The sequence below is a fragment of the Babesia microti genome, chromosome II (genome assembly GCF_000691945.2).
Source record: "Babesia microti strain RI chromosome II, complete genome".
Taxonomy (NCBI): Eukaryota; Apicomplexa; class Aconoidasida; order Piroplasmida; family Babesiidae; genus Babesia; species Babesia microti.
The window spans coordinates 1,443,925-1,467,770 of record NC_027206.1 but is presented as its reverse complement, the minus strand read 5'-3'; the positions used below and the strand labels follow the sequence as shown (position 1 = coordinate 1,467,770).

Sequence of the window (23,846 nt, the reverse complement as noted above, 5' to 3'; positions counted from 1 at the left end):
TGTATTTGTTGCACGTTCGAATTTTACAAAAATTTACTAAAATTTACAAAAATTTGCCTTAAGTAACAATGTCTCGTTCACCGACAACTTTAAGTGTAACTGTAATTACACCTACCCTGCCTCCTACTGTGTCTGAGCTCTGACAGATGTTCATTTACCAGATTGATTGAATCTGATCCCAGACTCTGCGATTCATATGTATCTGTTGATGAACCATAGCTGTCGAATGTACCTTCGCTTGAGGCATCTGAGTTGTAAGTGGCAACCACGTCCTCCAGTGTATATACGTCTTCGTGTTTCACTGATTTTACAACCCATCGTTGGCTATTACTTAACAGCTTCTTCAGATCCTTCATTTCGCACCTTACTATTTCCTCTGGCGACTTGTAACTAAGTGAGACTAGTATGAAATTTTAAATATATAACAATCATAGTTAATTTGTATACGGATTTTGCCATTAGCCATTTGCACAATGAAAATGTTGTTTGTTCGAATTGCCGGTGATTTGGCCTGGCTCCCGAGATTTTACAACGATTCTAGTACATATTTGCCTTAAATATAAGGGCTATCGCGTATGCTTATGCAAGCAGTTGATCCAAATCAAACCAATCAAATGACAATATATACATTAATTTTACCGTGCCACTCATGCCCATTAAAAACATTTAAATTGTAAGAAACCGTTTAATTCACTGCATCTCATTTATTAATATTTAAGTCAGGTATACTTACGTGATTAAACTCTTGAGCCAAATTCTGGAACAAGAAATGCCTAATGTCTAAATAACTATGTAACACACCAATCGAACCAACTGGGACATTCTCGAGTGTAAAGCGGCAGTCGTAATATAATTACTCAAGTAACTCATTTCGATCCAAACGCTAAACTGTGTGCTAAACAGCTTTTTCAGCGACAATTCTACTAGCCAAGCTCCTATAACATCTAAATAACTATTAACTTACACGTAATCAATAATGATCTCAAAGACTTAGTTGAGACATTAAGAGTCAGAAACAATATAACGGCCAAAATTATTGAATAAATTACCGTGGTCCTAAATGCAGATACTGCATCTAAATTAAATAATAGTATCACCCAGAATTTTGCTGTGATATCCTTTAATGGAAATTAATATGTTAAACATATCCGATAATTCCCCCTTTACTTGTGAGAGCCATTCGCTCATCCTAAATCAGAAATAATATACAAAATGGATATTAGTTTCAAGTTGAATTTTTACACAATTCATATGTATGTAAACGAGATTGTAAAATTTTAAAATTGCCAAAATTTAAACAAAACAAATGCAAAATTCATATACGAAAAATGTCAGTAATTTCCCTATCAGACATTGATAATAACAATAAAATCACAACAAAAGCAATTCGTTTGCAACAATTGACAGGCAAATGGCGAAAAACGATAATTTTTCGTGAAATTATAAATGAATCATGCGCGGTTTTGAATGTATGGTAAGATTCATGCACCTTTACTTTGTTCACTGTCGTTTATTTAATAGTACCTACCATTGTGCCTGTACAATTTGCTCCTCCTGATTCATTTTCATATTGTCCAAATAGCTTTGTATCAAGCTGTGAGATTCAATGATTGTTCCAGCTGATTCTCCCAATTTATTTATCTATATAAACGGTTAATTCACATTATATTCCGTTCGTTGCCTCCAAGCAGTGGATTGTAGGTAGAAACAAATGTCATCTAGATATATGAATGCCTACCTATGTGATTTACATCTGCGTGAAAGATTTGAAAGGCAGAATCGGATAGGATTTTTGATGAAGTACATTTTTTGACTATTTCAAATTTGAGCCTCTCGCAATCATGACTTTTGTAATCATTGATACATGGGTTAGTTTCAAAGTTAGGGAATTGTGTTTTTAACATTTCTGCTGGGATATTTCTAGGATTTAGTATGCATCCATCTTTAATTGTAGGGAATGGGCGTTGGGATTTGAAAAAGAAGCACCTTGTTCTAGCGAGAGCTATTAGTGATCGCGATGAATCTCCCTCACCTTCACACTTTTCCAAATCCAACGATTCCACCTCTTCCAGCACAAAATTCCAACAATCTCCTTCCGAAATATGCTTAACAGATATCAAATTGACATCTTTGCTGGCGATATTTGCCAGGCCGGTAGATTCAGGGATAGTGCTGGCACTAGTGGCATTGGCGATAATTTCGACATATGCTGCTCGACCCCGTTCCAATTGCTGTTTAGCGGATTCTGGAAACTCACGGTAGCTAGCTTTGGTGGCTATAACATTTATCACAGTTAATAGTATAATATATACTGTGAAAATATTCATAACACAATTGCCCAATTACTAGTACATCGACCAGTGGATCTATAGTTGGCTGTGGGTTAATGGCTAGGATAATTAGATCCACTACAACTATACTATGTAAATTAAAATTCAGTGGTTTTCACCACTGAATTTAGCTAATATATTAAATTAATAAAGCCCCTACTCATTCAATATGTATGCAATGAAGTGGCTACTCAAATTATCATATAGTGTTGCTTAAATAATTGGGAAGGTGTGTAATTGTTCAAGGATTCAAGAATAATAATAATTATTATACAAAATTTGTGATTTAGTGACAAGAGGGTTGGTGTGGTGCTAGGTTATCTAGTGTGCAGGTAGAATTTATTCATCATGGATCCTCCTACACATGTACCTTTGGTAAGCTCACCTTCACAATTTGATGCAAAATAAAAAAACACACCAAATCAAATACACTAGTGAATGATTGCGTGATATATGTACATTTGAAATTATATATATCGTGTCAAATACCATTCAATTATTGATATATTTATGCAGAAAAAAAGCAAGACGCTGATGCAAGAAATGGAGGCGGTATCTCACTTGAAGAAGAAGACTTCCGTTGTAAACCTCCTAGACAACTCAGGAAATGCATATTCAGTAATCTCTTATGGTTAATTCTAGGGTTATAAGATATGGTCTGATATTGCACCGGCGGTTAAGAATGATCCCACTCTTATGTTTGCATTGTGTACAGTTGTATCTGTGAAAAGTGAGCATGTGCTTATTTGTACCCAAATCAACCCTCCCGGCGATAACTCGACTTTTGAAGTCCCTTTGTCTAATGCTTGGAATACGAATTCTCAAATTGATCCAATGACTTATGGTGATATTGGCATGCTGCCACATACCAACGTGCCTTGTATTCTCGATTTTTTAAGGCATCGATACATGAATGACCAGATCTATGTAAGTACACTACGCTCATTATAATAATTAGACGGCACACTTATCGTCTAATCTTAATATTTTACCACGTTTTACATCGTTTTGTTGCACAATTATTACAGAATTGTGCAAATCCTACAATATATTGTCATAATTACATAATTATGTAATAAATACTAATGTAGACAACCGCCGAACCACTAGTATTGGCAATCAATCCCTTCAAGAATTTGGGTAACACTACCGATGAATGGGTTGAGAAGTATCGAAATGTCCAAGATTTAAGACAATTAGAACCGCATATCTTTTACACCTCCCGTAGGGCACTAGACAATCTATACGAATACAAGCAGAATCAAACGATTATAGTATCTGGCGAATCGGGCGCTGGTAAAACTGAGGCTATAAAGCAAATGATGAGGTTTTTTGCAGTGGGTTCTAAGGGCGATCATTCGATTCAGGATGCTATTATGGCTGCAAATCCAGTGTTAGAAGCCTTTGGTAATGCAAAAACGATACGTAACAATAACTCCAGCCGATTTGGTAGATTCATAAAATTACAGGTGTCCCGTGATGGTGGTATTAGGTTTGGTTCAGTTTTATCATTTTTACTTGAAAAGTCAAGAATACTAACACAAGATGAAAATGAAAGGTCATATCACATTTTTTATCAGCTCATAAAAGGGGCACCGGAAGATATGAAGAAAAAGTTACACATCTTGGATGTGAAAGACTACAAATTTATCAATCCAAAGTGCATAGATGCAGATGGAATTGATGATGTTGGGGATTATAAATTGGTCTTGAAATCACTTGAAGATATGAAATTGTCGCAGCAGCAGATTGAAACAATCTTTTCCATAGTATCAGGAGTGTTACTTATGGGAAATGTCGAATTTACTAAGGCTGATCTTCCCGGGTTTGATGATGCTGCGGAAATATCTAGTGCCTCAAAGAGAGATTTTGACACTGCATGCGAATTGATGTTTTTGGACAAATTTAAAGTTGAGCAGGCATTGTTGGAGAAGATTACATTTGCAGGTGGGAGTGAAATCAAGGGTAGATGGAAGTGCGAGGAAGCTAAAGTTTTGGCAGCTTCACTGTCCAAGGCCATATACGAGAAGTTATTCGAATGGATCATTAACAATTTAAACAAGATTATAGAACCAGAGGGGGGATTTGATAAGTTCATTGGTATGCTTGACATATTCGGCTTTGAGGTCTTCAAAAATAATTCTCTGGAACAATTATTTATCAACTTGACAAATGAGATGTTGCAGAGCAATTTTGTTAACATTGTTTTCAAACGAGAAGCGGAGTTATATGTCTCAGAGGGCATCCCAGCTCCTGTTATCGAATATACAACTAATTATAAGGTAAGTTCCACGATCGTATTATGTTAACGAATGAGCGAGCAATACCTAAGGAATGAGTTTTTGCTAGTGCCATGGCATGATTCCCAATAATTACCTAGCCTATAATCCAATACTGTAATACCTAAATCTTGGCCCATAATTCACAAGCCCAATGTTTCTCCTTTATTCCATAATTAACATAACCTCGATTATTATCCTGGTAATCATTGACCCATAGATATTAGTATTTACATTGCTCATTGCGCATATATTTTCTTGTGCTATTTCACATCTAATATAAGCTTTTTCAAAGAAAGGAATAATAACAATAACTTACATCTTTCAAACTGCGCCAAGGCCACTACAACATATGGCACATACAGTTGGAGTATTTGTTCCAACAAAAATGTAATCAAAGTGCTAAAAGTTCATTACATGGTATTTTTGTACCATGAAGAATGAACGTTCACGCTCAACAGCTATTGGCATGATAATCAGTTTCAGATCAACTATATAATTGATGTAAAGTCCAGAAATGTACTATTACAGTTATATATATGGGGGAAAATACTGAAATTGTATAAACAATTTTATATGGGACTATTGGAGCTTCTGGGACCTGTGATCTTTATTATTTGTTAATGTTAACATGTATTAAACACATAGCCTACATCTGTCCACTGAGTACAACGTCATTAGGCTATTGATAATTGTTGAGAATTTTTGTCAAGTAAACCCCAAATTAGGCACATTTATTTAACCCAATCATTCAATTTGCCCGCATCATTAAAAAATTTTTTCCCCTGCTAACATTAACATAGGTTGTGGAGCTATTGTGCAAGGGCAAATGTATACTATCTATTCTAGAAGACCAATGCCTAGCACCTTCTGGATCAGACGAGAAATTTGTATCAAATTGCCAATCAAATTTCAAAGACAACGACAAATTTGAGTTCGTTAAGGTGGGTTCCAACATCAACTTTGCTATTGTACACTCAGTGGGTTCCATTAGTTACAATGCGACAAACTTCTTGCTCAAAAATAAGGATGTGCTTAGGGCCGAAATGACTACATGCGTTCAGCAGAGCGAGAATGCAATTGTAAAGGAACTATTTGCAACAGTAAAAAAGACAGAGCATGGGAAAATTGCCAAGGGGTCCCTAATTGGTTCTCAATTCCTAGTCCAATTGCAGTCCCTTATGGACCTAATCAACAGCACAGATCCTCATTTTGTCAGGTGCATAAAACCAAATGAGACCAAAAAACCCTTGGAATGGATTTCTACGAAGGTTCTGATTCAAATACATGCTCTTTCTGTTATAGAAATACTTGGACTCAGACAATTAGGGTATTCCTATAGGAGGCCATTCAAGGACGTGATAGATCAATACTCCTTCTTAGTAGGCCAAGATGATTGCGATGATATAACCAGAATACTGGAGATGCTAAAGGAAAATGTGGGCAATGAAGGCTATGCCATCGGCAAGACTATGGTATTCATGACATCTCAAGTGAATAAGGAGCTGACCAAATTGCAGCGTGGGAAACTCGCCGCATGGAATCCATTGATGAAGCTTGTAGAATCAAATTGTGAGAAGATGGCGTTAAAGAAGAAGTTGGACAAGCATTTGCCCAATTTGGCCAAATTCCAAGCGTATTTACGCAAGGCTATTTATGCATAACATGCCACATTCAGTATTTTTGGCGAGACAACTATCTTGTTATTTGTATGTAACATTTGATTGTAGCTAGTCAAATAATAGATTCATAAGAAACTTGTGAAATTGGTTGTGTTTATGATTATATATTGCGATAAAATGTTTTTTCTCTCATATACACAGAATTAAGGCTAACCCATTAACTGGCGTGGCAGTGACCCATTAACTGGCGTGGCAGTGACAGGGTGGCAACGGTAACGTTGCATGGGGGGTTACACACACTAGCACCTGGACCTTTTGTCAAAAATTAACAAAACAGGTCAAAATGGAGCATTTAAAGCCTTTCATCCACAAAAGGAGTAGGATGACCGATGATACCTATGTTGCTCTGTCTCAAGATCAGTATATCAAGTTGTTTGACGATACAGTATCTAAGGTAATTCTAACTAGTGAATGTAGTATGGGTTACATGTGCCTAAAATTTACCACAATGCACCTCCAGCAATATTGTATAAAAATGCGCTGCTTTACGAGAAATTTACCGATATTACTAGCACTGGAGCTCTCTGCTGTAAATCAGGTACGAATCCATAAAGGCGAAATAATGAGCGTATCCATAGTTGAACTTTCATTCTAATAAATATACATAATGTAAATACCCGACATTGAACTAGCACCTTTGATTAATTTGGTTAGTATGGCCACTGTTGTGTTATGAGTAATTGTAATACATTTTGCTGGAATTGAAAATTTCAAATTAGTTTTTATTATGATGGTTTGTTAATAAAGGTAATAAAACTGGAAGATCCCCGGCTGACAAACGTACGGTAAACGAACCGGATCTACCCATTTGGTGGGGGAATATAAACATACCCATGTGCGAACATTCCTACCTTGTAAATAGGGAGAGGGCTATTGACTATTTAAATCTGCAGGAAAGGATTTATATCACCGATGCATATGCCGGATGGGATCCAAAATACCAAATAAAGATACGTATCATAGCATCAAGGGCCTACCATGCTTTATTCATGCACAACATGTTGATTCCACATAAAGCGACAGATGGAGAGACCTTTACACCCGATTTTGTGATTTATAACGCGGGAGCTTTTCCTTCAAACAGATATACAAAGGGTAAGTGATCATAAAATAATCGCTAATGAAGTACTAGTACTGGGGAAATTATTTTTCTTTCAGTATTGACACTATCTTAATTAGTGATTTTTTTTTTCAACCCCACCTGAGAAAAAATCAATTTCAAAGCTTTGTATGTTTATTTAAATGTGTAACTAAGCAAGTAAACTATGATACCTTGGGGTATTGCTAGCATATTGCACTGATTAACTTAATTGAAAAGTTTGAAAAAATTACAATATATATTGTTATACAGCTGACAAAAAACCACTTGTTATTTTCCGTTTGTTTTATCATATATGTTAATACAGATGTCACCAGCAGCACGTCCATATGCATGCACTATGGCCGCGGTGAAATGGTTATACTAGGGTCTGAGTATGCAGGAGAAATGAAAAAGGGAATACTTACTCTTATAATGTACAAAATGCCACCATTAAAAAATCTGCCCCTGCACTCATCCTGTAACGTTGGATCGGATGGGGAAGTCACGCTTTTTTTTGGGTTAAGTGGTACTGGGAAGACGACATTGGCAAGTGACAATTTATCTAGTCTGCGGATCCCGACAGATTCCTAATTGGAGATGATGAGCATGTGTGGACGGAAGATGGTATTTTTAACGTTGAGGGGGGGTGTTATGCCAAATGTAAGGATTTGACGGACGAATCAGAACCAGAAATCTTTAGAGCAATAAGGTAACAATTCGTCAATATTTGCGAATGAAATTATATGATATGTTATAGGAGTTTTTACACTCATTGTTGATAAAATTACAGTCTATTGGTTTATAAGAGCCAATGTATAACAATACTATCTCAGGATTGAATCACAATGCAATAGTTATTGTTTTTTGGTGTTACTATATTAAAATTTTACTTCAACTACTCATATTATAACATTTATTTATTTATTCAATATTTTTCATTACACTCGTTTTTATAGTTATAATTCAGATTCGGAGCCTTGTTGGAAAACGTGATAATTGACAATGAGAATATTGTCGATTATAAAGACTGTTCGATAACCGAAAATACTCGTTGTGCATACCCACTAAACCACATTCCAAACGCTAGAATACCTGCTTACATAGACACTCACCCTTCCAATATAATTTTTTTGGTAAATACCACAAATCATTTAGACTTGCGATGCATTTGGAGTATTCCCACCTATTGCATTGCTGGACAATTCGCAGGCCATGTACCATTTTATCAGTGGATATACCAGCAAGATGGTTGGGACAGAAATGGGTATATTGGAGCCCACTGCCACCTTTTCTGCTTGTTACGGGGGTCCATTTTTGGCTTTACACCCCTTTGTATATGCTTCATTGCTGGTATGTTATTAAAGAACGACAGAAATTCATATATTTAACAACAATCAGTATGGGACTAATATGACAGTTAATGCAATATCGTTAAAATTGTTTGGAATCTTAGATTCTAAACAGTTTTTATATATATAAAGAAAGGCACACTAATATACATATGAAAAGTGCCCAACTATACCCTAAAACTAGTAATATAAGCCCGTATTATCCGGTTTATATTGATTCCTATAACTATGATTGATATACATAATATAATACATTCATATTTTGTTAGAATCAAACTCTTGACACAACACATCCATGGATTGTTTTTCCTAGTGCCACTGTACCAGTTACATATATGGTTTAAAAGTTAAATATAAAGGACTTTTCCATTCTCATTTATTATTACAACCTAGTAATTCTAGGATGAGAAACTCAAAAGGCACGGCTCCAAGATATGGCTTGTTAACACTGGCTGGATCGGCGGCGAGTACGGTAGTGATAATGGCCATCGTATAAAACTCGAATACACGCGCAAAATAATACAAGCAATTCAAAATAAGACGTTAAAACTTAGTAACGATAAGGTAGAAAATAATATCACTTAGATGGACGTATTCAATTTCAGATTACTCTCACATATACCAGGCGTACCCGAACAAATACTGAACCCATCGCTGCTATGGGATGACAAACAAGCATATGCCAATAAAGTAAAATTGTTGGCGAATGCCTTCACCGAAAACTTTAAGCAATTTCTGGAACCCGTAGAACTACCTTCATTTGTTACGGTGGACGTGGACGCTATTATTAAAGGCGCCCCAAATTGTAACTAATTCCATCATTGAAATAACTCTGACAATTACATAGTTGTTATGCAAAAATCAGTTAGTCCAAACAGCCGTTTAACTGTAGCATCACTTGGCGCTGCACTGATTGCATGCTATAAATAAATGCGTCAAATATATGTTCCGAGAAATTTCATAGTAATTTTGTTATTGATTATAAACATCCATGCCATTAACATTAATATATTATATACAAAACAAGCAAAAAATACTTTTGCTTTGGTTTCCGATCCGATCGAATATGTTGTTTGGATATCGCGAATGAAACTTCATCAACCTTAAAAAGATTGAGTGCCCTTCACTATAGTTTATTCTTCATCCACTTCATTCTATGTCTTATAGCCAGCTCCCTAGCACAAATTTCACCGTGTTTCTTAGTATAAAATTTAACCTCCTTTCTTATCCCAGAGTAACTGCAGCTGCTGACCCAACACTTGGAATATGAATCGTAATAGACGCCTGGAAATTTAATAATACCAGAAACATTTGTTTCATCTGATGTCTTCTTCATATTCTTCACAACCCCCTTTCTAAATGCAATAGCTTTTTTATGTGCAGCCACAAAACCCTCTTTCAGAGAAAACGATTTGGTGATATCAATATTCAAGTCATAGCACGTGGCATAAATAAAGCATTTGTCAGCATGAAAAGGTAAAATTCCACAAATTTTCGATCTTTTATAGGCATTTTGAAGATTAGCAATGGCCAATTGACTTGCATCTTCAAATGAAGAGTTTTGGATGGGAAATTTATTGATGATCCGTTTTCCAGCATTATCATATGTAACAGTAGTTAATATTAGTATACCTGGAATAAATATGAGGCCACATATATCCGAAAATTTTTGTCTAAACTTCTCAGAATAATTGTAAATTTCCGCTATATTTACTTTCCCAGTCTCATATGAATCGGAATTATAAACATATGAGTCATGCTTAGATAGAATATCTTGGACCAAGTTCCTCTCTTTCCTATCAAATACAACTTCCGCCTGTAAAGAAGATTGGCTTGAGAAATTTCTTCGCTGATATTCCAATAAATAATCTAGCGCTAGAGACCTAGCCCCGTCAAACCCATACTTTCTGATATTAAAAAATTTTCGTCGTCTCAACCCATCCGCGTCTACCGATGATACGCACCAAGAGTTTTTGTACCTGTTGAATGTAATACCTTGGATACCGCTTTTGGGAGATTTCCCACCATTAGGCGAGGCCGAATGTATAGTGTTAATCGGGATGTCATTATTCATTGGGATGGACAAAGTGGGCTGGTTGAAGTTGTTTTGTAGAGAAAATGGCACTATAGTCGATACGCTGTCATTGTGGTCGATGTTGTCGGAGTATTGGTTGTTAATTTGGCTATAGGGTACTATTTCCTGGTGGTTGTTATAGGGGACTATGTCACCAACATTACAAGTATCAGAGTAATTTCTATGTGAGATCAGATTGTTTTGACTGTCAAGTCCTATGGACCCATTCATCTGGGCCGTTGTTGAATTCGTAAATGTCCCCGCCTTTTCCCGTTGTTTGTCACATAGGTGAAGTAGTAATTGCTGATTCTGGGTATATGCATCCAAATAACGCAGATGAATTGTGGCTGCTAATTGCGGATCCAGGTACTTCCAAGAATCAGAAGGTGGGAGAGATGGGAATCTATCCACTAACAATCTGATCGCGTCTGAAAGTAGGCCATTATCACCCATATCCTCTGGATTACTTGTATAATCAATTTGAGATATGTAAGAGTGATAATAACATCATAAAATATGATATATGCGATAATAGGCTACTCTAAATAACAATTCTTATATTTTTACGCACGAAATTATAAGATCACATGTGACTTAAATACTAGTGCCATAGATCATCTACCCTACACGATATCTATCTGATCAAGTATAGTTTTCATTTCCTATTTTTTAACGAGAATGAGAATCAAGTGTATTATACAATATGATATTGTGTCAATTTGTTATTTATAGAGTTTGCATGTTACATTTTTCAGGTAACGTGGAACAATTACAATTTTTTTACAACTTATCTAATAACGAATCAACATATCAATTGTTATGCTTTAATAGTAAAAATTTCTATTTAAACATATTGTTGTTTAAAAATACTACATGGTAAAATTTGCGGAAAAATTTAAAAGTAACTAACATTTTCCCATATCTCACGCATCATAGTGATTATTTACGCAAAAATCGATACAACTGGATCATAATCGATTATTTTCTGCGATATTTGCTAGAATTTGTGGTAAAACTCAGTCCCCAATACATTATGTTAATCGCCCTCAAATTACACATTCACCCCATGTACAATAATTTATTATATGTGTAGCAGAACACTATTGGTGTGTTATAGCACAATTTGCTTGAAAAAATGGCCAAAAACCATCCATCCATATATCCCAAATTAATAGAATATTTCTTATGACAATATCCAGACAGATATCTTATTCGACATAAAGTTGGTTATTAACAATCTAAATAAAATTACATGTTGCGATTATTTTAGTAGTATATTTATCCAAATAATACAGATTCCTCCATATTCACAATGATAATCATAACAAAAAGTATAGTTTGGCAGCCAATGAATAAATAACTTTCAAAAGTAAAAGTTTAATGGACCTTTGCGATCACAAATTATAAAGCCTAAAAATACGATCGTAAGAGGCACTTAAAATGAACTCATTGTTCATTGTGACGTCCACAACTCTACTCCCCGCAGTTTCAAGTATCTTAAAGCATTTGTAACCTACACAATCCCACAATTTGACCGTACCGTCAAACGAACTTGTAGCTAAAAACCTACCATCAGACTCGAACTGGAGCGAAGATACAACTTTCAGATGTGCCAATAATGTCTTAATTGCTTGCATCTTCCTCAGGTCGTGAATCTTCACTGTGTTATCTGCAGATGAAGTTGCAAATATATGGCAATTGATGGGATGGAATGACACGCCCGTGACTATTTGGTGGTGTATTTGGTCCTGAAAAATATGCCTTCCAGTCCTAAGGTCAAAAATCAACATAGCACCCTTTGAATCGCCACTTGCACACAAGCTTCCATATCTGTTAACGTTGACTGAATGTACTGGATAGCCATGTCCCTCCTGCACGTAAATTGGCTGCATCTTTTCTAAATCTATGTAACAAAGGGTTTCATCGCTACTGGCAGTGATGAAAAATGATTTAATAGGATGCAACACAACTGAGTTGATTCGTGATTCGTGCACGGAAATAGTTTGATAGACATCAAAATCTGAGATTGAAGTATGCGATAATGAACCGTCGGCACAAGCGGAAAGGATGCCACTAGGTGACCAAACTATATCCAGCACTCGATCCGTGTGGCCGGCACTAAAGCCAGTAGTATGAATGTAATCTTCTCTACAATTATCGGCGTCTTGTGAGGTATTTTTAGTATAAAGGCGTACATCATTGGAATATGATGAGGTAATTATACTTTGTCCATCTGGTGAAAATTTAGCACGAGTAAGTGGCCTATCACTACCAATTTGCGATGCAATAAGCTCTACGTTGTTAGTTAAATGGTCAATGTAGTTACCAATTCTCTTCTCATGCTCATAAATGTCAACATCCTGTTTATAACTACCCAACTGTAATTTCAAATCCCTCCAGGACTCAAATGAATGCTTCACAATTTGTAGTCTTAAATTTTTTACATCTTCTGGATTTTCTGGCTCCGTATAAAACACTTTACTAGATTGTTTCCTCTTCAACTTTTCAAGCTGCGCCTGGTATTCCCTTTTGGTCTGCGCAGGGTCCAATGTCTTCTTAGCCTTAGTTTCCTCTTGTGCTTTTAAGCGCTTGGAGTAGACACTAGACATGTCTATCTGAAATTTTTGCACGATTTCATGCAAAACTTTGGCCTCTGGATGCAATTCAATGACTTGTTCCACCATGTGCCCATCTTTGAAATACTTGTCATACTTAAAAAGTATCAAACTTTTAGTTCGTTCTCGACGTTCAAATTTTCCTTCCCCAAAAAGGTGAATAGGTTCCTTTAGTGAACGTAAAATCCATCGAATGGAATTATCTAACGTAGGGACTGCAATGGTGACGCTAGATAAGCGGCTACGCAGCTCAAATTCTTTGAGTGCCTTGCTAGAAATTGGAATAGTTAAATCTGTCATTGTAAACTACTATTACAACCTTCCCAAAAAACTTTTAAAAAACCCCAGTCATATCATGTGAATCAGTCATATAGATGGGTGGTATGGAAGTATGAGACATAGGGGATAGGGGGCGATGCTACTACGGTATACCTAGTGCTTGGCGAGAGAATAATTAAAAATAATGATGCACAAATTTTATGTGTCATATATATAATTTTACATCATTCATTTGTTATATATGATTTATTAATAAAATACGTATATACTGCAGTTATTAACAACGGTTTGTGTAGCATCAGGCGATTTCACAATACAATTTTCATGAGTAAATCAAGTGATATTTATCACTCGTATAAGCTTCTTGTACTTATCTGTGGACATTTTGAAATGCCTTTGTATTTTAGGAGGCGATGCAATTTTGGCAATAAGAGGGAAATAAAATTTTCAAAAGGGGCGATTATACGCCCATGAAAGGTTATTGAATGAGTCATTGTATGTGTAGAATTAAATTTTAGAGGTTTAGGGGAAAGTTTTGAAAATATTCATATTGTAGTGAAGAGTGCCAACAAATGCACCTGTAATACCAATTGACTACTCTCTAGTTTAGTTAGATGCTAGACGCCGATTTGCTGGATTGTATAAATGGACTATTGTCTTCTTTCACGGAGTCTCTAGAAGGAGTTCAGTTGGATGCGAAAAATATATTGCGCGGTGCAGTAGGTTTGAGCAACGTACAGCTTAGGCAGTCCGTCTTTTCCAACCTGGGTCTGCCCCTCAAGGCTAACTTCAATGTCATAAAAAAGTTGAGCATTAAAATTTCCAAACGCAGTATATGCATAGACATCGAAGATCTGCTTATCATATTCACACCGCTACCTGTAACGCAGTGGGATATTTGTTCATACAACAAATACTACATAAATAGACAGGAGTCTTTGCTGAAGTATCTCGAAGAGAAGACTAAAAAACTGCTCACTAATGGATTAAACAATTCATTCTTCAGCAAAATGATGAGCAGGTTTTCGAATTCACTTTTGGGTTTGCTAAAACTCAGAGTGGCTAATGTGCACATTAGGATTGAGGATGATCACACAAATCGTCCGGCAGTGGCTTTTGGTATACATGTGCCCCTAGTGGAGCTTTTACCCGGTGTGAAAAGTGAAGATTTGCCTCCACTTGCCCAATCAATTAATGACATAAAATCAATCACGCATTTACACCTCAAGTTATCAAATGTAGGTATTTATATTGATCCTATTGATATCAACACTATTAACGTTGACAAATCACAAGCAAATGCTGATGATAAACATGTATTTTCAAAAACACAGCTGATGATCAGCAAGTGTATTGAGCAATTGAATCAATTTACTCAACTCCATGGATTTGCTGTACAACCGGTAGATGTGTCAAAATATGACAACAAACCTACCATTTCTTCATACTTAGAATATTTACCACAATTTTCATACGACAAACAATTGGCTCACAACAATAATTCCAGCCAAGTAACTACAGATGTCGATAGTGATTCTGGGGTCGGAATCGAACCCAATCCCTTAGGTGGGTTGAACTCGAGCGATTTCATTGCCCTTAAATTATTAGATTCCGATTATTTATCAAACGCAGATATTGATGCGGATAATATATCCATTATTAGCAAAAATGAGCAAATTGATGGAAATAAAAATTCTGAATCAAGCCATTATGGTGATACAAATAGTGATTTTGATAATGATAGCGAGATTGATGGCGCAGAGAAGCAGATAGGATGTGGCCAACCAATAGAGTATACTATAAAAGAGTTTTTTGATGATTCAAAACCAGTCGCCCGCATTGAATCAGAGAAAAACTACTTTTCCTACGGCAATATTTGGCATGTGGATATGAAAAGAGAGAACGATGTGATAAAAAATATGGAGGATGAGGGGGAAGACGGGGTTTGGCGGCTCAAAAAGACTCCTAAATCCAATGATAAATTTGAAGAATTCATGGACAAGATATCGAACGATAAACACCGCTTTTTGAATGACCCATTGTATACTGACTTATACTTGGATATATACATCAACCCTAGTCCAACTTCCCATCTAGATAAATCAATTATTCCGTTATTTGGGCGTAAAAGTGAAGATGATAACATAAACACTTGCTTCACCAAGAGTTTGATACCCATTACTCCGGGATTACCCGGCTGCATCATATGCATACGTGCGTCAAGTGTAGTACTAGTAATCAACAAGTCTGAATTATTCCAGTTGTTAAATTTTATGCTATTCCTGGTTAACTATGTAAATTGGACCGCTGACTCTGAGAAACAGGTAGTGGCACCCACCGATGGCACGGCAAATACATATAAGCAAAAGTGGGTTTATACAATAGTCAATGCTAAAAAAAAGAAATATATGAATGAAGTTGAGCAATCAACAGCTTGGTGTCGAGAATTTGAGACAAAATATCCAGCAGATTTGGTAAATGTGTTGCGCTACAACGCCGCATATGAGGCAATATATGGCGAAAAACTCTCCACGACATTCGAGTCTTTCTTCAAAAACTGGGTAATTTCAACCTTCAGGACAAATTTCGCCATTGATGTGCTTATTCGTAATATTTGCATTTATTTTGGCCGACGTAGGGCGTTCGTAGTTACTACCAAACAGATGCATTTGTATAAAACCACATCCAACGAGTTTGTTCACTTTTGCACTGAATTGGAGATTGAAAAGTTGTTTGCATATGAGAAGGTTGTTGGAAACTCTACATTAGAGCGGATATTATCTGTTGAAGGCGACAATAGCGGGATCTATTTTGGTATGGATTGCTGCCTGGCCTTTACCAGTATTGACGATTGTGCCTTGGTAAATGGCGAATTTACTAGACTAAAAGGTGGAAACAGTGGCGTTTCAAACTTTATTACCTTCAAAAATGACTCACCAATCACAATACGTATACCTAACAAGAAGTCTCTCAAGCTTTTGAGCTATAAACAGACAAAAAAACTCCCATATCCATTCGTCCCATTTGATACTTCCTTTGAATTGCGTCTTGTCAATAATTCACCGATAACGGCATCACTGACCCTGCCTAATAACGAAACAATAAGTCTTTGTATTGATGGGGGAGTGATAGATACAATAGCACTTACTCTGAAATACAAAGTCTTGAAGATGTTTGTTGACAACTATGTGGTGTTTAACAACAATTTGCCAATTGAATGTGTTATAAAAAGTGCGGATGATGGCGATGATGCTGTGTTGTTGAGTTTTGGAAGGATCTTCATCAAATTTACCCATTTTCAATTGAAGCAAATAAAAATGGCATTGGATTTCTTTACTTCAGGTAGTAGTAGTAGGTCGAATGATAATAAAATATCAGCGGAATCTGTGGCTGATGGTCTAAATGGAAGGGATTTTATGACCAATAAATCGTTTAGCCGATTGAAGAGGGTTCGAAACTCAAAGATTGTACTCGACCACCTACTAGTAGCCATGAAAGGTTACATTTCCCTTTCCCTTACGGGCATATACCTCAATCTGTGCCACGCAATCGAGAGTGTCAAACAGACTTACGAAGTTGCGACCGGGGGATTGAGCGATTGCGATCATAAAATCACAATTGCAGGGGCGCCCGATGACCACTCAATTAATTCCAGTGATAGTGCCGATTATAACCAAACTAATTGCGGGATTGCTGAAGACTGTTTACCTGAAGGTTCACAAAATTGCGGTTCAGTTACTGTAAATGGTGGGGTATGTTTTGTTGAGGTTAGGGATTTGAGTGACGAGCTTCCCCTGCACATGAGACAGATCTATTCAGGAGGCGATGAAGTCGCCAGCTTTTTTTGGCTTCAAATGTGCGGCCGATTTCCAGCCAAACAGCATATAACATTTGTATTCGATGGTAAAAACATTGAAATCACAATATCGCCTATATGTGTGGTACTGCAGAGTAGAATATTCCATCTATTTGCTGTCACTGACACTAAAGCATCTGCGTGTGTTACAAAAGGGCCAGTGGTTGAAAAATGGGAGGAAAATACTCTTCCTTCAACACAATATCTGGTGCAGCCAGTCAATATACACATGACATTTGAGGCAATAGACATATATTTGCCAATATGTGATAGCGAATTTGTTAGACTATCTCGAAAAAACCATTGGAATAAAATAAAGCACATGCTTTTAACCAAGTCAGCATTAAACAGCTCACATAAGTCAAAATACAGTGGGTTGGTTCCAAAAAGAAATGATTACAATGGACTAGATGATGGTACATTTACTAGTGTTAACAATGTGGTAAGTATTGGAAACCTAAGCGAATTAGGAACAGTGCATGAGTGTGTATGGTGGCCAAGTGAAATATTGCACTTTTCAACCAAAATATCAATGAATGTCAATCTAAATGCTCCAATACGTGCCACAATATCAGTTAGCAATCTTTATATTTCGCTCATGAAAAATATAAAGACTAGAAAGTTGTATGATGAGACGCCAAACTACATACTATATCCCATTAGAATGGATTTCAGATTATCTGCTTTACCCAATCCCCGAATGGCGGTGGCGTTTTTGGCTATAGATCCTGTGACTATTTCATTACATCATCTTGCGGTAAATTCGCTACTACAATTTACCAATATTTTAAGCGCTCCGATTAAATGCAACGCTCAAAATACGGATTTTATGTACGGTAATGCCAGTGGGGACGGCATTATTGCTTTGGGCGATGAACTAGATGGGATGATACACAAAATAGTAATCAAAACGAATGAAAACTCCAATCTAAATGAAGCTCAAATGGCCAATAGAAATGGCATGTTTTCATTTTATTTGTCATTGTTTATTGAAATGCCATTAATTGAGCTGTTTTACCATCACGGCCAAGCGACATTCAATCTTACGGTGGAAGAGTTGAAGGCATGCTCATTAATTAAACCAAAACTTAGAATTACATGTGCAGAGGAAGATCCAGCGCATGTAATCGACAACTTGCCAAAAATCAAGTTATTGATGTACAAAAAGATGTTAGGATACTTCGACCAACTGCACAACAGGGAAGTGGCAGAGTTTAAGAACGCCTTCAGATACGGTACCCCAAATTCTTTATTATCAATTGAACTGTCGGCTATCATATCAGTGGAAGTGACTTGCGACGACTTCTCAGAAGTGCTTTTGGAGCCTTTAAAAATTGTTTCACGATCAATATGGCCAAAATACAATTCTCCAATAATTGCCACTTTGGCTACATCTTGGATGAACGTGAATGTGGACGCCAAGCTCATACCAATTCTAAACGATTTAATCAAGGGTGAAGATTGCCACGAGCCAAATTCTATCTCCAACAGTGCTAGAGTCCATCACACGGATAATATTCCCAGCTTGCGAATAACTAATCTGCTGGGCTGTGACATAATGATTGGGGACGTGAGCCTATCTAATCACGGAACAATGCCACTATACACCAATGATTGTAAATTACCCAAATTTACACTGAAAATTGACGGGTTTGAGGCAATTCAGTCGTCGATTTTTCTACCTAAAAATCTCAACTCTATAAATATAATATCCGTAAAGGGGGTACATTTGATGGCCAAAATGGAGAGTACGAATAAAAATATCACAACAAACGGCAAAGTCATCATCTCTTCCTGCCTACAAGTTGTTGCACCAAAACTTCCAGCTATTGACTGTCAACTATTCTTACACTCGTTCGACAATCATCCCAATCATGGAGATGTAGCTGATTCTGCAGCACAAAAGATTCTACTAGAAGGCACTGTAAACGTACCTCTAAGCTGGCTAAATTATGACATTTACATTTCTGATGGCACAAAATCCATACTATTGCTTACGCACAACAGGCTTGAGATGATGATGCTTAAGGGAGATGATCTGGACGAAAGCAAAAGGTCATTACGATTTGGCGGATACACATTTCGCCCCTGTTACACATTCAGCACTTGCGAGGGGCTGAAGCACCATGCTTTAGAAATATCAATTGGGAATTGTTTGACCGTGAAGAATCTTTTATGCTATAATTTGAAGGTTTCACAGGATCAATCACTTCAAATAATTCCAGTGGGCGGGGGTATGGATTTATACAACTTTGGCAACTACCGACTAAGTTACAATGACTTCACTTCTGGCGAGGTCAAGTTTGATTGTGTCAATAAGAGGCATATCAATTTTCACAACGGTGCGGAGAAGATTCAGTTGCTCGCATGCCCTGGCTATGAGACTCCTTACAATTATGTCAAGGGGCGTATAAGATCTAGAGTGGTTCCAGGGCACATAATAGTGAAGATTGCAGCGTTTGCCTGGGCTGTAAATTGGCTTAATTACCCCATTGTTTTAAGATCACGATTTAACCACACTGTAGTGAAACCCAAGTCTATTTGCACGATAACAGACGAAATGAGGAATTCGTATGTTACTGTGCAAATAGGCATTGGAGACATCAGAAGGATTGAAAATATAGATCGTTATCCAAAGAACCTGTCCAAATTTGACAATTTCTTCAATAGTTTCAAGTCTACAGCTCTGGCAGAATGTGAGCGCTTTTCTATTGAACCGGAGGAGTTTGTACTAACGGCCAAGGCAACTCATTATAACCCCAAACTTTCATACGCCTGTTCTATAAGATACGCGCCATTTCCGTACAATCATACTATGATATTGCAAATACTGCCCAGATATACTGTCCATTCACAAATTGATTGTCCAATCATAATTTCTCAGCGCAATTTTGATTGCACAAATTGCGGGGGATGTGATGCTTGCAAACCAGATGCAAGCGATTTGGTTATTAACCCAGGAGATAGAGTTGAGATTCATCCATACCAGAAGTGGCAGAGCAACTTTGGTTCATTTTTCGAAAACCTGCACAAGAAGCTTTCGCTAGATGAGGGGGTTAATGTCAGGCTATCATTGGGAGCTGGTTATTCACCCAAAATTAACATTTCCAATTTCTTTAGGATCCAACTTACACTAGACACAAACGAAACAGATGATACTGCTGAGAGCGATGTGAATGAAAAGAAAATGCGAGATGAGCGTTGTAAGAACAGTGACACAGTGCAATCGATTAAGACAATCCAGATGCAAATATCCAGCCTAAATAGCTACAAAAATGACAAAGTCTCTACAAACATAAACTATGTGAACTTTGACTTATTTCAAGACATTTCTGAGTGTAGGTTAATTGAGTTTTTGCCTACTAAAGTACCCATGTGGACAATTGTTAATTTGTCAAGATTTGAATTGCTTGCAGCGCAATATCGCATTGAAAAGTGGATTATTTTACCACCAAACCAATCTTTATGTGAAAATACTTGCAATGAACAATTTGAAAATGACTCTAAACCCAGCAATTTTGATCATGCCGCGGTAGAGAAGTATAAAAATGTCGTGGAATTCAGTTGGTTCGATCCGCTGGGCAGCAAGAAACTGCAGCTGCGTATTAGTGGTACTAATAAAAAAATAACATTAGACCTAAAAAACAGGGCGGTTGGTCGTTTTTCCAAGGCGATAATCGTTAAAAAATCAGAACTCAAAAGGGCATGTGTTAATTGCAGCCATTTGACGAATGCTGTTGGCAGCAAGATGAAGATAATTTTGAGCATTGATATGCGATTGGTTAATGGTAGACGATGCGCTTTTATAGATGCAAATGCCAGCGAGGATGATGTTGAGGTTAAGCAGAAGAACTTGGACTTGATGATAGGCAGCTGTATTCTTACATTACCCTTTCAATTCCACGCACAGGTGTTAGGCGCTGGATTTAGTTATAGCATTGAAGGGTCAGAGATTTTGTACATGTCAACCACAATGGCCAAAGTTTCTGTTCTAAGAAACCTGAAGAAGCGCAACATGTGGACTATAAGAGCGTCCCTTGGTTGGTTTCAAGTAGATATACATGATCAATCGGCCGCTTTTAAGACCTTAATTGTGCCGTTGCCGGATTTCTACCGGATGCAATCTAGTACCAATTTGAATACTGTTAACACTAGTGTGGTTTTTTTCGAGACTGTCTTCGTCGACCCTAGTGGAGGCAAATTTTTACAGGTGAACAACATAAAATTTCTCGCTTTACCATTTGTAATCAACATAGACGCTAGATTTATCCGATTGTTATTTTTGCAATTATCATCTATCAGTTACACCAATGTTGGCAGCGGTTCCGTATGTGGGACACCACGAAATTTGGCAGATATGAATTCTATTCAAGGCGTGATGTCTCAGGTTAAGCCAGCCGATGGTGCGAAAAACGTCGGCCGTATAGTCTTTATTGAAAATATAGAATTTGGCAGACTAATCTTTATCGTTAATACCAAGGGATGTGACGGGTCTCTTGTGGGCAGCATTAAAGTTTGCAGTGGAGGCTTAGGCGATTGGATCATAGATCAATTACTAAGGACTATGGAGAGTATGCTGTACATATCAGACGCAACAATTGAATTTTCTCCACTCAAATTGAGAAATGTATCAGGGGCATTTGGGAGTTTATTAACAATGATATCCAACCGTTACACTTATCGCGGGATACGTCAGTTCTATAATGTATTGGGGGCGATTGATCTGATTGGTAACCCTAAAAGCGTGTTGAGGCATTTTTCCACGGGGGCGCTCAGATGCGTTAGGAAAGTTAGAACTGCATCTACTGTTTTACATTTACCACAAATATGGATTCCCATAATATTGAGTGCAATGTCCAACGTCATACAGAGCTTTATTGCAGGCGTTTTTGATGCCATCTACCGATTCACAGCATCTTGGGGGCAATTGTTACAATCACTCGCTGATAATTGGATTACCTCCCCTATACAGCCGTGCAAGTTGGCATCCAACAATACTTGGATGGGGTTAAGGTGTGGTTTGGAAAAGGCCATAAAATGTTTCGGTGAGAGTATGTGGAATTTCATATTTAAGCCTAGTGAGGTTTACAAGCTCACCAGGGGTAAAACCCCCTATAACCGTGTTATTTTCATGATGAGATCATGCATTTCATCCCTGAATTCATTAGTATTTGGCACTATATCAACAGTTCTAGCGCTGCCAAGTGAATTATCCAAGGGAATAGTTAACCACGTGCAATGGGTCCCAAAAGTTTGTTCCATTAGACCAAAAAAGGTCAATAGTGGCCAGTTCGACTTTGAGGAAAATTGGTCTAGTAATGTTGGTAGGAGTATAGGCAAAAACGTTAATTTTGCAATAGAACTTGAAATGCCAAAATTACATTCAGATTCAGCCTATCATACAATTTATTGGAAAAATCTAAGTCTAGAGATTTACAAAATGGCCAAACTATGCTTTAACTGGTCCGAGGTGGACCACATTAATAAGCTGCTTTGGGTTGGCGAAGATTCCGTTGGTATATATTACTGCGGTAAAATTTGGGAGGTAAAGGGGGAGGATGTCTCCAAAATCTCACTCATTAAGGTGGCCCAGGGGGATGAGAAAAATTTCAGTGTCCAGATTTTTTGCCCCAAAACAATTTATTCGGGATGCGGCAATAAATTTTTTATCCACATACAAACTGAAAATAGCAATGTTTGCCGGGACGAGCATCTGGGCAGAACGATTTTATTGACCCGGTATAGCATCAAGAGGGATTCGGCCGAGAAACCATTCATACAGCCTGTGAAAATTAAGGGTGTCCCGTTACAATTGCTAGTAGCTTTGGCAGGATCCAACTGTGCTATCGTCAAACTCTCCAACGACAACGCCATAGACAATGCCATGAGTGCGTTTTCGTTAATCGCCAATGCATCATCCGCTATTATAAAATAAACTGCTCAAACATGTTGTTATAGGTTTGCAATTAGTTTTAAACGGTAAACTCAACAAATATGCATGCGAGTAGGAGTTTCGCAAATGCACTCACATGTAACATTTCAAAAAGGACTTGCTTAACATCGCAACTAGCGCATATATCAACTTGATATAGATTTGTACAATAATTTTTGGTATAAATGTCGTGGATGATACCATCACCATGTACATGTACATTGGTTGAGTATCTAGATTGTTATAATAGGTCTTAGTGTTACTTGACAAAACACGTATATATTCAGGCAGTGCCTTTATGCATGAACAAGGGTTACTTGTGATGAATTGTATAGATATTGAAATGGAAAGTAGAATCTGCACAACTTT

At 37.1% G+C, this 23,846-nt stretch overlaps 6 protein-coding genes across 6 annotated transcripts; 3 read left to right on the top strand and 3 right to left on the bottom strand.

The window, feature by feature from the left end:
* Positions 1-89: 89 nt before the first annotated feature.
* On the bottom strand, positions 90-2,327 carry BMR1_02g04181 (nuclear fusion protein, putative (GEX1); the record flags this gene model as incomplete). The annotated part of the gene is made up of 8 exons (XM_021481764.1): positions 90-390; positions 734-780; positions 802-944; positions 965-1,075; positions 1,098-1,189; positions 1,529-1,641; positions 1,663-1,718; positions 1,739-2,327. The coding sequence occupies 8 exons, from the start codon at positions 2,325-2,327 to the stop codon at positions 90-92; spliced, it is 1,452 nt and encodes a 483-aa protein (XP_021338367.1).
* BMR1_02g04180 (Myosin-A) lies at positions 2,679-6,273 on the top strand (the record flags this gene model as incomplete). The annotated part of the gene is made up of 5 exons (XM_021481763.1): positions 2,679-2,705; positions 2,847-2,948; positions 2,973-3,257; positions 3,422-4,612; positions 5,413-6,273. The coding sequence occupies 5 exons, from the start codon at positions 2,679-2,681 to the stop codon at positions 6,271-6,273; spliced, it is 2,466 nt and encodes an 821-aa protein (XP_021338366.1).
* Positions 6,274-6,574: 301 nt separating this feature from the next.
* Positions 6,575-9,534, top strand: BMR1_02g04175 (phosphoenolpyruvate carboxykinase (ATP); the record flags this gene model as incomplete). Its single annotated transcript, XM_012793136.1, has 9 exons — positions 6,575-6,685; positions 6,709-6,829; positions 7,039-7,386; positions 7,698-7,918; positions 7,939-8,081; positions 8,340-8,505; positions 8,528-8,722; positions 9,124-9,285; positions 9,307-9,534. The coding sequence occupies 9 exons, from the start codon at positions 6,575-6,577 to the stop codon at positions 9,532-9,534; spliced, it is 1,695 nt and encodes a 564-aa protein (XP_012648590.1).
* On the bottom strand, positions 9,848-11,248 carry BMR1_02g04170 (hypothetical protein; the record flags this gene model as incomplete). The annotated part of the gene is made up of 1 exon (XM_012793135.1): positions 9,848-11,248. The coding sequence occupies one exon, from the start codon at positions 11,246-11,248 to the stop codon at positions 9,848-9,850; it is 1,401 nt and encodes a 466-aa protein (XP_012648589.1).
* Positions 12,190-13,710, bottom strand: BMR1_02g04165 (U4/U6 small nuclear ribonucleoprotein PRP4; the record flags this gene model as incomplete). Its single annotated transcript, XM_012793134.1, has 1 exon — positions 12,190-13,710. The coding sequence occupies one exon, from the start codon at positions 13,708-13,710 to the stop codon at positions 12,190-12,192; it is 1,521 nt and encodes a 506-aa protein (XP_012648588.1).
* On the top strand, positions 14,304-23,480 carry BMR1_02g04160 (hypothetical protein; the record flags this gene model as incomplete). The annotated part of the gene is made up of 1 exon (XM_012793133.1): positions 14,304-23,480. One exon carries the CDS (start codon positions 14,304-14,306, stop codon positions 23,478-23,480), a length of 9,177 nt encoding a protein of 3,058 aa, XP_012648587.1.
* Between the last annotated feature and the right edge of the window lie 366 nt (positions 23,481-23,846).